Genomic DNA, 15735 nt, shown 5'->3' on the forward strand with positions numbered 1-15735 from the left:
GTGGTGGTACTTAACCCATTGGGACTCATGGGCTTGGAGCCTTCTGCCGCTCATTCCTTGAAGGAAATGCGTATCTCCATAATTCCCTACAATTGGCACCCTTGGCAAGCATGGCCTGCGTTCTGAGTTGGTGCTGAAACATGAAACTAAGAGTGTTTCACCTAGGTTCAGTTTCTGGAATAAAATATTACATAGTTCTGCCCATAATTTTTTTTATTTGTTGCTTAATTAACAAATGGCACAATTTGCATTATATCAGTCTCGATTTCCTACCAAGCAGTGATACTGCTTGTAAGCTAAGCTCCTGCATGAGTAGCATTGTCAGGGAAAATATAAACTCTACCTAATTTTTTCAACTGTATTCTTTCTCTTTTCATGAAATGGAGATCAGCCAACATGCAGAGACTCTGTGGCTGTGGCATCTGCTTTGCTGTATATACCTCAGAGGTAAATAAATGCATAGGAAGCTACTATGGGGTAGCGTTTCTTCTTGCCCCTCAGTCATGAGTCCTGGTGGCAAAAGACTATGTTACCCTTACATGAAAGAGGCTGCATCTGGCATTTCTGGTATGCCCTCAGCACATTCTGTACAAGTAAACTGCAATTCATATTACTTCTTTATTCAGGTGAATTTACCATTGCCATATGCTCTGAGGTAGACTGCTACAGAAGGGGTGGGTGTTCATTACAGACTGGGGAAATGCTCTTGGTAGGATCAGTTACAGTGCCTGCCTCCTACCACAAGTTTCTTCAACCAAAGCAAAGCCTAGATTGAAGACTGTGACCCTGAGGATCATGAAGGGCAGTTCTATTATCAAGAGTCTTTCTTTCATAGGATTTTCTCTGTGGACTTCCAAGGAGCCTGGTACTCACAGTGAGAACTGAGTTCAGGAGGTGGAACAGTAAAGCATGGATACTTGGCTGTCCCTCCCAGCACCCCTTCACAGAGATATTTTACCGTCAGGGAGAATGACAAGAAAATAAGGAGAGGGGAATGATGACAAGTTGGTCTCATCCGTGCAGGTATAGAGAATGAGGGAGGCATGCATACGCTCTCATGTTCCCTCCACCACCCTCTGCCTCTGAATTATTTTTTTTTTAAAAAAAAGAACACTTACGTTGAAAAGAATCCTCTGGCTATGGAAGGAAGATTCATAAACTTTTTGTTTCTCTTTTTGCTTATATTTAATCCTCAGAAGATTACCACTGATTGAAGAACTGTTCCTTTTGTGAGAGGTCTGTACATGTAAAGAATTGCAGTTGCATGCTCTCAGAGTTACTGTTATAAAAAAGTAGGTCTTAGTGGTGTTGCCATATAGACAAATGTCCCTGATACTGCAGTTGGTGGCCATGTATCTACCTACAATACATGAAGGAATTACAGAATGCCATGGATTTCTAAATTATCAGAGTCAGCCATATGTTTCCTTCTTCACTGACAACAGTCCCTACCATCACCAAGGTACCACAGTGCCTAGAAGAGACTGTTATGGATTAGTGCTGAAATTTAACCCAGGAAATATGCAAGTGCTGTTAGATGGGAAGAAAAGATGCTGAGTTTGTTCATATCCAAGGATGCAAGCAAACAGATCCTCAGTGAGCTGTGAGCATTCAGGATGAGTTTCAACTTCCGCTACTCTGGATGCACCAGTTAGGCCGATACTGTGAACAGCTTTCCTTTCATGAGCTACTAGCTTTCTTCCATCATAGTGACTCATTCCTGAGTTGTCCATTCTTGTCATCTTGCTTTTAACCCACAGCTGACACTTCAGCAAAAGTGCTTTCACCAATACTCTTTAGCTCTCAGGCAAGCCAATGTTCCTAGGTAGCTGCCTTTTCTTCATGGTATGTCTCAGCTATACTTCATATTCCATTGCTACCTGTGCATTTTAAATCATATTTTGCTGTCTTTAAGTTAGTTTTACTGATTTGAGACCTGGCAATGCTGATGAGCACCTCAGTGTCGAGAGCAATGTCAGTCCACAGTGAGTATAAATACAGTGATGCAGGTTTAGGCTGTTATGCTGCTGAGACGACAGAGGTATATGTGTTTACATACAAAATAAGCTGTGTTTGAAGAATTTATGGGATGAAATCAACAAAGAAGGCAAATCATTGCAAGAGGTGGCTCATTTGCTGCTGTTCACAGAAGAACAGGAAGGAATTTACCTTCTGCCTTAATACGTAGTGCGTCAGCCTGGCCCTGAATAGAAACGGTACCACAATTCTGATTCCTCTATGGCTGGAATTCCTGTATTCCCAGACTATCCCCCCACTGCTTTTCTTCTCTCATCTCTAAGTGTGGTCATTCTTCAAGTGAGTCACTCCTGTGCTGCTAGACTCCCATCTGAATGAGAGAGAAATAGCAAGAACTGCAGAGCTGTCTTTTGCAGCTGCCACCGTCTGCCTTGTGGATCGCTATATACAGTTTGGCAATGAACTTAGTTCATTGCTTCACTTAGTTCCTTAGCCACTATTTGTATTTTACTTCTCTGCATTTGAAAAAAAATTGGAAGAGGAATGTATTCCTTTTGGATGCAGCTTTACTACTACTATACGGAATTAAAATGTGGCTGCATAGTGATGCAGACTCTGGTCCCTAGGGAGACAGGCAGGATGGTAGGAAAGCAGTCCTTTCAAATGCGTTTTCAAAAAGTATTCAGCCAAGGCATCACTTGAAGACTATCGGACTACTTTCCCAATGGGAATTTTGTCATTTAGTGCTTTCAGAAAGGACAAAAGCAAGCACACATGCAAAAAGGATTCCTGTCAGGAAACAAGTATAAATCTCTCCACCCCTTATGTTTCATCTGACTTTTGTGTTTGAGGTAAAGCTCAGTCATGTGCATTTTACTTTGCACATCTGCAAAATAAGTGTGTGAGAAGGCAGCTTCTGCCACCCCATAATTTTTTTGATCCTGTTTTCCCAGTACTTCATATGCTTTAGAACAAGTCTTTCCCCCAGCGGCAAGGAAGAGGGGAAGGAAGAAGGCCATAGAGGAATGTTTTAGAGCTAAGAACTACTACTGAGAACTGCTTTCTCATTCGCTGTCGATGCCAGTGTTACAGGTTTGACTTTATGCCAGCAACTTATATTACATCCAGGTTACTTAAACCTTAGAAGGTTTTCTGCAATATTTAGTCTAGGATTGTTCTATGCTAAAGAAAATAGAGCACATGTGGACAAAATTAGGCAAACATCTATCTCTCTATTTTTTTTTATTATTACAAATTCGGTTGTGCCAGTGCATGGAACTCTTACAGGAAACTCTCCTAAGGCCTGGAAACTCAGATCTTGCCATTTGGAGTGCAGACAAGCAACAGCTGAAAAAGAGAAAGAAGCAAAAAAATCATTTTTGCTTTGAGCAGAAGCAGTGTCCAGTACACTCTGCTCTGTTCTAATCTTTTTACAGCAGCAGATGCATTGCTCAGGTTAGCTGCTTTCCTTTTTTTCGCAGATGAAATAACAGTGAGTTCGCAGGCTGTCTCTGGCAGGCGTTTTTGGCTCCCTCCTACTCTGTCTGCAGTCTCACTGTCAGAACACTCAGGGAGCAGAGCCTTATGCTCTGTAATTTATCTTTCTGCTTATCCCACACTCGTATCACTTTGCAGACCTGACAGGCAATGGTAGCAGTATTGGAAGAGCTGTGCATTTTTATTTTGAATGTGGATTTTCTTAGTTTGTAATTTTTTTTTCTGGTGAAGATGTATTCATCTCTCATTCCTTTGCTTCAGAGGAAGAATGGAAATTTCCAGTGCCAAAGGAAAAAGGATTAGGAGTTGGTTTTAAAAACAGGGGGAAAGGCAAGTTCCTGTGGCTTTGATTTTTGCATCGTTTAGGACTAAGCTTCAGAATGTCATGCAGGGACCATCGCTGCAATCTTTCATCTGCAACCTATATCTCCACTGTGGAAGTGATGCTGTCTTCCAGCAGAATGACCCCACCTCCTCCTTTTGAATCTGTTGTGCGGGACAGGCCTTTTCAAAAGGTGCCAGCATCAGCATGGCATCCTCCCACCGGTCAGGCAGTTGCTGCAGGAAATGCCAGCTCACCACCAAGCAGTGTGTCTTCTGAAGCTTACTGTTCAAGGTTAGATGTCTTCCTGGCACACACAGACCGGAGGAAAGGTTTTGGGATCACTAGTCGCTGTGTCAGTCCTTCTGATGAGGCATCCAGGTGTTCCAGCCCTCCCAGGGACCCCCGGGGACGTGGATATGAGGTTTCTGGCATTCAGTCAACATCTGCATCTTACAAGCAATATTCAAAAAGAGAAAAAAGTGTTCATCATATTTCTCCCGAAAAAAACAGTCCCTTGAAGCTTGCTGTATCTTTGCCCTCTGATGTCCTTTCCTGCAAAGCTCCACCAAGCTGGACATCACAGCTGGACGTTGATCTGTCTGCTGTTCCAGCTGTTTCTACACTTGGCAGCAAAAATCTGCATGCATCCCTGGAACCTTGCAATTCTCTCCCACCCCAACAAGGCTGTAGCCAGTGCAGTGTCCAAATGCCAGACCTCCATGCTTCAATGAAGCTTTACATTTCAACTTGCAGCTTGACGATAAAGCCTTTTCAAGCAGATTCCCCTGGAGGCAGTCATGCTCATTCAGGCCTGCTCATGCCGCAGTTAGAGAAGGTGCCTGAAACTCCAGCCGGTCTTCCAACAGGATCCCAGAAACCAAAACAAGACTTCCCTTCAGGTGGGTCTCCAGCCCTTCAAATCACCAGATTTCATGTGACTTCCTCTAAGTATCCTGGCCTTCCCCAGCAGACTGTCTCCAGAGATGTATGTTTGTCCCCAGCTGTGCTGACTGGAAGAGAAGATACAGCTAGTGGGAATGAGGTCACGAGCAAGGATTTAAATCCAGAGCTGATTGTCTTTCAGAACCACCCTTCATCTAGGCCAGAGTTCAGGAGGACTCCATGTGATGGTCTAACACCTGCTCACCATAAGGTTTCCAAAATCACCCTGATACTTGCCACCCCTTGGACTGCTATGCCTATCCATGTGGTAAGAGAATTTAGAAGAAGCCCAAGTCCAACAACCTTTATCAAAACGCATGGTTCAGATATAGCTGGTCCACCTTTTCACCCTGTGGAGATGGGGGCCGGCCTCTCTCTATCAATGAATCCAGTTTGCTGCTCAGGATTACTTTCTAGCCATTGGGCAAGATCTGGTTTGAGACCTTCCCAGGAAACATGCACTCTGGAGAGCTTATGCCCTGAGAACCTTTTGACAAACATACCAGCTCACACCACGTCTTCAACTTCCAAACACACAGAGAGCACGTGGTGTCCATCTATCGCTGTTAATATTGCATCCTTTGGATCTGGGAGGAAAGCGGTGAAGATTTCCATTCCATTCTAGGAACGTTTGCAAACAGAAGTATTAAGTTCTGTTAATGAAGCCATGTGGATTTCTTTTTGTATGCTTCCTACCATGTTCCCACTCCTGAGAGATGATGTTTGAGACAATCAGAAAGCTGCTTGCATTCTGCTGTCACCGAGACTGGAGCTACAGCTTAATGCATTCGAAATGAAGCTGAGCACTCTGATCTGCTCAAGCACTTAACAAATGTTTCATTTTAACCATTAGAGTACTATTGTCAACATGACATGTTCAGTGCTATGCATGTGCTTACAGAGCTTGCATAATTGGGTCATAGTGTTCAGCACTGTGAAGGTTCAAGATTTCAGAGCCAGGAACTGGTTTTCTTCTCTGCTAGTCAGTCTGGGACCTGGGACAAATCCTCAGTGTAGTTTTTCTTTGTTTTTTCTGTTTCACTGTTTTAATTTTCTTACTTGCAGATTATGCTGTATTTCTTTCTAGACAGTTAATTCCTGGTTTTGTAACTTTTAAAAGTAATACTTCTTTTCAAAACCCAAAATATTTAAGTGTGTAAGAAGATGTCACTTCACACACACATACCCCACCCCCCTTAAAAAAAGAGAGGTACCACCCTTTCCTGAGGGAAATGAAAGGAATTTAGTCTCCACAGCATCTCAAGTCTGGATACTGCAGCTAAGTTTCTAGCAGTGAAGCTATGGGGAGTTTAAGAGGAAGTTAGTCTGCCTTCAGACAAATGTTTCATAAGTAATTATTTCACTGATGATGTTTTGTGGGCATAGGATTCTAGTCTGACACCTACTACTTAGAGGATAGAGGTTGAGGTTGTGAATTTTGAAGGAGGAGGAGATAGGTGGGAGTAAGGGATTGGAGCAGTTATGAGAAAACGAGTGCTGACTTCTGTCTGTATTTTTCCCATGTACATTTCCAATATCGGATAATTATGCCAATGAGAGAGTATGCAGTGGGAGGGGGGAAGGAAATTTTAAATACTTTTAACATTAGAACTTTGCATCTAGATTGTGAGGCCAGAGGCCAATAATACAGTGATGTCACTATGATAGAAGAGGTGTATGTATTTGTTAGCATGATAGCTTGTTATAACTTTTATTCAAATGAAGCGTAGTACAACATATTTGTGAACCATATATAATCATGGTATGAAGTGCGTTTATTTACTTTGCTAAAAATTTTTTTCATTAATTCTTTTTTGTATTTTCATTCATCAGAAGTAAATCAAATCAAACCTTGTTGTTATCTACCTGGCAGAGAGTTTGGACTTGATTACATGCTTTAATTGAAGTCATTTAAAACGGGGAGTAAATCTGGCTTTTAGTACATGCTTAGAGCTGAAAGATTTTCAGTGGAGTTCCAGCAATCTCAGCAGCAAGTCAAGGGCAGACAGTGAGGGGCAAAACCTGTGGAGCTTGTTATACTGTGAAGAACAGAAGCAGGAGAAGGGAGTGAATTTGCACAAATACTTAAAATAGTTTTTCTTCTAGAGAAATAAAAATGACACTTCTTGGAAGGCAAGTTTCCCTTAGGGCTGTGTCAGCTCCTAGTGTATATAAATGTGAAGTTGCAGCATCCAGAGAGCATAGTTACCCTAATGACTAAAATGTTTTATTCAGTTTTTCTCCAACAGTTAGAGCTGGCCTGTTCTGTCACATGAAGTGTGTATGTAGTACTGTTTTATTTAAAGTGAACTTTTTTTTGCATTTAATTCTGCATTAGCTTGTATGTAAGAAGTCTTATGATAGCGTGGCTAAATTTATGCAATGAGCTCAGAAATGGTGAAGAACTGCAGTTAAGTAGGGTTAAAACCTCTGCTTCTGTGCTTTGCACTGTTAACAACTTTGCTATTTGTTTCATGCTTCATCTCAAATCTCAGAAAGGGCCAAGTTCATTTTGTGGTTTTAACCATCTTTGCAAGTCTTCACTTAAAAATGAGCCCATTATGTAGCCAGTGGTGAAGTCTTTGGTGTTTTATGTGGCTGAACATTACATTCCTGATGATGGGCCATGATTCATAACAGAAACAGACTTGAAAGAAAGTTTATACCTGCTGTGTGCCTGGTATGTTACCTGAGGAGAGCTATGCAGTGTTTTGTATGTGAAATCAACACATCTCATTCAAAGCAGGAGTTTGGGGACCTGTCTAAAAATATGCCAAAAAGTGATGTAGTTGACCACAGGCCAGCGTTGCAGCATGGGAGCCAGTTTCCATTCTGCTTTCAGATTGGTATAACAAATGCTTAAATGAAAAAAATGTTGCAGTTCTGATTCTAGCAATTGCTCTCGTAAGATTTGTATTCAAAAGACGAATGGAAAGTTTTCACCTCACCAGCTCTCCAAGAAGCACTGTTAGTACTGCTGGGGCTGCTCTCTTCTAAGTGCACTGCTGTCGCCTCTCCTGTAACTTAGGCAGCCGGTTTTCTTGTGCACCAGTTTTCTTTCTCAGTATTAAAACCTAGGTACCCAAGAGCATTTGCCCAGGCTTCTACTTGGAGAACCTGGTCCAAGTCTTTTGGAACTCAGGAGGACTTTTTCCCACTGCTGTAACAGCTAAAGGAATGGGGCTTTGAACGCTTGGTGTTACTTGTGTGCAGTGATTTTCAGTGGGAGCAAGGCACTGAGAACTCCAGTGGCAGCTGCTTATGACTCACCGTCCCACACGCCCGCTCTCAGATGTCTCTCTTCTCTTTTCCAAAGAAAGTAACCGTCTTTACCAGTAGATATCCATTGCCTTTTTCTTCCACCACAGATATATGAGCAGAGAAACTAATGGCTGAGCATTTCAGGTATCAGAGTTTGCAGTTTCACTGCTAACAGTTGCTAAATAAAGGTTGAGGAGTAACATGTGGAAAATTACAGGAATTTTCTGCTTCCTCAGGTGAATCTTCTTTGACCAAAATTGGCAGATAATCCACAAAATATCACAGAGAAGCCACAGTGCTTTTAAAGCAGTGTTTAAAACACCAGAATAGACAAGCAGTATGTGACTGTACATTTGTGTACCCCAAACAGGAGTGAGTTAAATCTAGCCAATAACGTTTTATTTCCGTGATAGTAACAGCAGTGTAAGTATGGATGGTAATTATAGGTGGTTTAACAGAGCATCACAGTAGGCAGATCTGGAATACACACGTGTAGAGATCTTCCTCCACAAGAGCAAACTAAAACCAAACAAACTGTCATAATTTCACACACTTGATGAATAGGACAGATGAAAGGATTAAAGTTTGAATGACACAGTATTTGTCTTCGGGTGGGGGTCGTATTTAACATGCATAACAGAGGCATTAATGTTAATGTATTTCTTTAGGCATCCTGGTGATTAATGTAATGGGCCAGACTTATTAAAACTTAGGTCTGTTGTACAGTGGCCTTCCCCTCTTCTTGACAGCGATTACCGTGTTGGGATTTATTCACCTTTCTTCTGATAATCGGCATAGGTTATTAAAAAGCAGTTTGAACATCTGGCCTGGGCATGATATTCTTCTGTGCATTTTTCTGTATATGCAAAATATTCCTCTCATTAAGTCCCCAAAATGAACGAGAAAGTCAGGCCAGGTCTGCCTGTCAGTCCCCTTAGTCACAGCTGCCAAGGAGGACCGGCTGGCAGCAGCAGTAACAAGGTCCATCAACAGCTGGAGATCAAGGTGGTGGAGCGAGGTAATGACTGAAATCTGGCTTCTGTCCAGGAGGACCAGGGCAGGCTCAGACCTCCCCTCAGCGCAGCTCAGGAAGGCTGGCCAGGGCTGAGCCTTGGGGGACCCCTGGGAGGGCCATCTGGGGGATGCTCAGGGCCACCACAGCCTTTTGGTGCACTCAGACCCCAACCCGTAGGTGTGGATTCCCCTGCACACAACATGCGCCTTGGAAACTTCTTCAGAAGATACTCTGTGGGGTTAGACAGTCATCCAGTGCTTCTGGGCCGACAGCGAGCACCGTTACTGGTTTTCTAAAGCAGCTGCCAGAGAGTATCTTTTCTGTCCTATAAAAAACAGCCTGTAAGATTGCTGTGGAACAGCAATGTTTTGCAAAGCAAGAGAGATCTCTTTAGACGTTTTTTTTCCTGTGCATGTCTGTGGTTTTAAGGCACAAATTAACTTAGGTTCTTCACCAGCCATCTTCTGAAACTATTAGCGGTTGTGTTGGTTCACTGATTCTACTCGGTTTCTTTCTTGCCTCTTAATTCTTTCGCACTGTATTACTGGTCTCAAATTCTTCTTCCATCTCTGCTAATTGTACTTTACCCAGGTAGAGTTGCTGGCTAGAATTTCTCAATCTTATCCAAATACCTAGGATTCCGTGAGCTCACAGAATGGATTACACAGTGCTATATCCCAGCTGATAAACACAGTCCCTCATAGCAGCCTGAGCTTCAAAAGTCTTTCCAGTCATACTTACTCCCCTGTGAACCTTGTCCACAGGTAATTTTTGCTCATGTCCCATCACAGCCTCTGATTAGGTTTTTTTTGTCCTGCTGTCATCTTGTCATTCAATAAAGGAAGAACCTGCAGGCAACTAAATCCACTGGAAAAGAATAAATTCCTACTGGCTTGCAGAAAAGCTTATTTTTTTGTTAATAGGTAACTACATTGTTTGTTCTTTTGCATTTGACAAAACTGAAGGTAGGAGAAGGCATGGCAGAAATAATTGGGAGGCCAGTTTTGTTAACAGTAGAAAAGAGTCAAGAAACACAGGTGTGCCTCAGAAGTGTGTGAATTAGTTAGAAAAGGTTCTCACAGTGTCAAAAGTCAATAGTGCAGAGGTCAGTTTCCTTAAAATTGCATTTGTTATTTTAAAGTAAGGTCTCTCTGTGTCAGAAATGACAGGACAGACAGTAAATAAAATGAATGCAGGCAAGTTGGAAAGATGGCCTGGAAAAATAACAGATGTAGTGCACTTGGTGCAGGTGCAAGCTGTGACGTTTTTCAGAAATAACCAGCTGCATAAAGATATAATGGGGACCAGTTGGTCTGATAGCAGTTCTTCTGAGAAGTTTATGGAAGCTTACAGTAGATTGCAAGGTGAACTTGGTTCGTGGTATTGTGTACAAGTTAAAACACCATGCACAGATACACGCAGAAGATTACAGCTTGAAAGGCACACGTAAGCTCTCTGCTGTCTTCACTACCTTCACTCAGACAGCCTTGTTGCTGATTGCCACTTATGGCATCAAGTATTAGGAAACTCATTTCAAAATAAGTGGAAATGAAGAGAATCTGGAGGAGAGCAGTAAAAATAATCCAGAGTCAAGAAGACACAGCCCTTGTGGAATGTTTGATCAGATCGTGGTAGTTTTAGCCTAGATTTAGTAATTATCTCCTTAGTGTGAAAAGGGCAGTATATGATGAGGTGAAGTGGTAGCAATGCATTTTCAGGCTAGGTATTTGTATTTCAGGCTAACAGTAAAAGTACAGGAATAAATTGCCCATGGAGGCTGCAAAGTCTCTGTTATTGGAAGCCTTCTAAGAAGGAATCATACAGACATCTGTCAGACATGACAGTGTTAATCTAACTTTGGATTACAAGGATGGCTTAGACCTCTGGAATTCACTGCCAGCCTTGTGACTCAGCGATTGCGACAAGCAGCGATCGGTCACTTTCCTTAGCTGGAACTGTTAGTGCTTCTCTTTCTTGCTCAAGACCATGGGACTCTACTATTTGATCTTCAGTTTCAGTTGCCTCCTGTTCCTTTTCTTTTCCCTCTCAAGTGTACCCTCAGCTGTGGAGTTAATACCTCTTCTCACATTTATGCATCAGGTTTATATGATAATTAATCCACCTTAAAAATATCACACTTTTTTTTTATAGATTTATTTGAAAAGCAGTGACCTCGGAAGCTCTGTAGATGAAGTAGAACAGCTGATAAGGAAACATGAGGCTTTTGAGAAGCTTCTGGCATCACAGGATGAGAAGGTATGAAAATCAACAGCAAATATTCTACCAACCCATGAGCTAGAATTATTTTAATTTTTTTAAACATGGCAACACAATAAATTGCTGACAGGTGCAATATGCCTGATATGCGTGAACCAAAGAGAAAATGGGGAGGCTCAGGGAAATAAGAGGCAGAGCAGTGGAGAACAACTGTTAAACATTCCATGCCCAAGTCCTGCTTGTATTGCCTTGCAGTAGACAGGAAAACTGTTTAGCAACTTGAATAATGGCACTTACCAGAAGAAATGTTTGAAACAGGCCAATATTGTGTGTTACGAATGTCAGAAGTTTCTGCTTTTTTCATTTAAAAAAAAAAAAAAAGAAATCAGTGGCTTTTAAAGCCAGTAAAATACAATAGGTCAGAGAGGATTACTTGTCTAATTATTTAAATGTACGTTTGGTATACCACGTCTGTACCAAATTGGCTAGCTTCTTTGCACCTTTGGAATAGATGTTGAATTGCTCACCCACATGTAAAGGAATCTGCCTGGCTGGTGGCCACTGCTGTAATTCATCCAGGGTATGGCTAAACTCAGGCCTGGGGCTGTGCCTGGGTTTCCCAGAAGTAATGAGCTCCCAGAACCTCTGCCAGCTCCCTGCCAGGATGATTGCTCATGTTGAGAGCTACCTTCCAACACCTGGTTTCCACAAAGCAATAAAACCTGAGCACTCATGGGTGTCAGGCTTGCTCCATGATGCCTTGCACTGGATGAATGGTGGCATAGGGACTCCTGGAGCTGCAGTTTTAATTCATTTAAGTAGCCAGGGTTCACTGCAGAGACCAATGACAAGGATGTCATAGGTGTAACATAGTACATGGTGAGGATGGGGGAATGCTGGTTAACTTGTCCCTGCTACTCTTGGTTCATTCAAAAAAAAAAAAGACTTTTTATGTATGGAAAGGAGCCTGCTTTTTGTTTCTTTCATGCTGCTTGGAACCATAGAAGTAATTTCAGATTTGTTGCCTCCTCAGATGATGTCTCTTCAAGAACAGGCAAGCAGGCTAGAAAAGGCTGGTGAGCTGGAAGGGCTAAAATTCCAGCACAAACTGAATGCCATTCATGAGAGAAAGCATCAGATCAAGGATCTATCCCAGAGTAGGAGAGAGAAGCTGCAGACTGCCCTTCTTCTGGCACTTTTCTACCAGAACTTGGAAGAGGTAAGAGGGTTTTAGACTGGGATGGGGGTGAAAGGCAGAGGAGCTGCCTGCCTCTGTTGGATGAATTGCTTACCCTTGCCAGAGATTTGAAGGATTGATAATCTACTCTGGTATGGCCACTCCTGCCACGCTCACACAAAGGGTGCTCCGATGCCGTTGCTGTTACTATACCGTAGTTGTGGCATTGTGCCTATTACAGCTGCTTTACATGTCAGGAGCTCTGCTAAAATCAAGCTACTGAAAGCAAAACTTCCATGTTTCCTTTGGTGGGAAAGAAAAGATACTTCAAATCAGGGTGAGTGCATGGGTCTCTGCAGAATATGTTTGTCTCCTGTTCTGGCTTCAGTCCTGTAACTGAACAGCTCTGCTCCTGGCACTGCTGTTGGAAGGACATACTAGGTCAGTCTTTCAAAGGGCAGGACAATGTGTGTGACTGAAAAATGTACTAGCGTCCAGTGTGCTGGCATAAATAAGAGCACACAGGCCCAGAGGGGACATTTGTAAACACTCTTGCTGGTCTAGTATGCACCCCTTCTGCTGTTGCATCCCATGGCACATCATCCATGGTTTAAAGAAAAATTACAAGTGCTTGTCACCTCCTACCCTGTGAAAAAAGATGTGTCCTGACACAGATCAGATTATGATTGTCACCAAAGGAGAATGAATGTTTGTAACACAGCTGCTGCTGACAACCAATTCTTTAAATATATTTTTTAAGAAGAATAATAATCTAAGGTATAAATGGCTGCTAAAATTCCATTTACAGCACAATATATTTGGAATTTCCTCCCTCCCGAAAATAGTCAGACATTTACCCTCTCCTTTGGTTACACTAAAGGGCCAGAGCAGCACACTGTTGTTTTTATTTTTAAACAAACTTTATCAAGAATTATTTACAGTGCCAAATACTAGCTTGTAGCATTTGGCTATACTTTTCCTATCACATGAACCAATTTGCCAGTAATGGCTAGTTCCACCTTGTGGACTAGCAGAGGGGAATGGATGGTGCATTGCACACTGCTAATATTTTCAAAAGCACAATGTGCTTCTGATGGAAAAGTCACAGAACTGCCAATATCCTCTCTGGAGAAACTGCCAATGCCCTCCTAGAGGTAGAATCAACCCATTAAGTAGCAATACTTCCGCATTTCTTCCCATTGCTCTGGAATTGTCAAATCAGTGCTTAGGCTGTGGTCCCCCTTCATTCTTGAATCACACACTTATAGCAGAGGATCTGGCCCTGTATAGTGAGGAACATTTCCCTTTTCTCATCCACTTTCTCCACATAAATTCAGCCAAGAGTTCGATAGGATGTCTTTGCTCTCAAAGTACCTGTTCATTTACCTTGCTAATCTAAATTTATTGCCTGCTGCTGTAGAATGTGAATGCCACCAAGGAATTATAAAAAATTAAATCTTTCAGCAATATCGTTCCTTCTCTTTGTTGGGTAGAATGGAATGTTTAATTTGATTTTTATCATGTTCTGGGTGTGTACAAGTTCACATATATTAGAATAGTTTTCAAAGGGGGCTTAAATTGCAGAGTTGAGTTTTGAGTTTAGCTGTGAACCCAATGAGGTCATTGCTTATGCTTATTAGGAGAGCAATACCCATAGCTCAGGTCCTACTCCCGTAAAAACCCTCTCTCCTGCAATCGTCTTGAGTAATTTCTATTGATCAAACAGAATTTTCGGCAGAAAAGAGTGATTGGTGTCATCATTAAGTCTTCTAGTTACTCTCTAGAAGCAATTGCATAGTGCTACATGCTTTAGTACAAAGACAACACAGTCTGTGACCACTGATGGGAGGATGAAGAGCTCAACACCGTGTGGCCTGCTTAGAAGGCTAGCTGCTGCAGTTTGTACCCTTTTCAGGACACAGGACTTGTTTTTTTCTGCACAAAACCTGCAATGACTTAATTCAAGAGATAACATGCAGCTCTCAAAGTGAGACACACTCTCCTACAGTTGAAATACGGTACTTTTCTAGTTCCAAAGAGGTGAGAGACACTTATAGACTGTCCTATTGTTACAGTATCAGTACCCCAGTGTTAACATGGAAGGCAAATGAGCCGGTCGCTAACTAGAAATATGTGTATTTGTGTTACTGCAGAAGAAAAGTCATAAAGTTGAAAGTTTTGACTTCTAAAGCTGGCTCTGAGTTTTAGCACTGACTGAAACTTGCTCATCATATTAGTGGCACCTAACTTCCCCTTCACCTGCTGTACAAGAGAATAGAACATTTACTACTTCATCTTGGAGGAGTGAGAGAGAATTAAGTGTTATTTCTAGATGTCTGGAACAGGTACATCCTTTATATGCTCTAGTTATTTTAGTTAATAAGACTCAATGTAGTTTACAAAATGTTTGTGCTCTTGAGGTTACAGTAACTGAAATTTTGAAAATGTAGGTTTTGAAATTGATAGGGCTGCCATTTTTTGAGTCCTGTAGAAATAAGGCTGGTCCCATGTGCCTACACTGAGCATAACACTAGTCTCACTGTTGTCCTCAATAAAGTGACAATGCCTGTCAGAACAACCCTAAGTCTTTCCATAGAAAGATCTTGAGATAACAGATGTTGTGAAGAAAATTAACGCTATCCCAGCTGAAACCCGGACACAGATCAGCCATGCTTCATATCAGGATGTGGACATGGGGCCAGGAGAACATCTCTCACTCTCTAGAGCCATCCTAAATAAGCCTTAAAATAAACCAAGCCACTAGGAGTGCAGATGTGTTTTTTTATTATTTTTAAATGGCTTTGTTTGGTCTGTCATTAAGCCATTATTATTCAAAAGTAGAAGAGAAATCACCCTTTAAGTGGCTATATACAGGGGATTCATTTGTTTCTCATCCTCATTGTATGGATGAGCTTCTCCCATTGAAATGAGAAGTCAGTTAAGTGAAATTAAAGCGTTAATGTGTGACTGGGTAATGGGAGAAGGCCCTAGCTTGTGAGAAAGGTGTTAGAAATGAAAACAGCAAATTACAGTGTGCTGTCCTGGGCAACCTTGACATAAGGCTCCTGTTTAAGTCGAACTGTGCTTTTTTTGTTTCTGGACAGCACCCTGCTAGTGAAAGCTATTTCTGTTATTGTTTATAGAATTTCAGCGGCTGAAACAACACTTCAGATCGTTAATTAACTGAGAAAATCCCCCAGCTGTCAAGGCTTGTGTGCATGTAGCACAGTTGCAGAAGGACAGCTAAGATGCTTTGAAACTGGTAAAGCTGTCTTCAGTTTGCTGTTCTTGTGTTGTCAAAACATTAGGTTTCTTCAGTGGTCT

The 15735-nt window shown here is 41.9% G+C and overlaps 1 protein-coding gene across 1 annotated transcript in view; it reads left to right on the top strand.

The window, feature by feature from the left end:
• Positions 1 to 15735, top strand: part of SPTBN5 (spectrin beta, non-erythrocytic 5) — a 99183-nt gene that overhangs the window by 44041 nt on the left and 39407 nt on the right. The window contains exons 34-35 of the mRNA XM_055806530.1: positions 11169 to 11273; positions 12268 to 12453. Coding sequence (XP_055662505.1) covers positions 11169 to 11273; positions 12268 to 12453 — 291 coding nt within the window. The remainder of the gene's footprint in view (positions 1 to 11168; positions 11274 to 12267; positions 12454 to 15735) is intronic.

The sequence above is a fragment of the Falco peregrinus genome, chromosome 1 (genome assembly GCF_023634155.1).
Source record: "Falco peregrinus isolate bFalPer1 chromosome 1, bFalPer1.pri, whole genome shotgun sequence".
Lineage (NCBI taxonomy): Eukaryota > Metazoa > Chordata > Aves > Falconiformes > Falconidae > Falco > Falco peregrinus.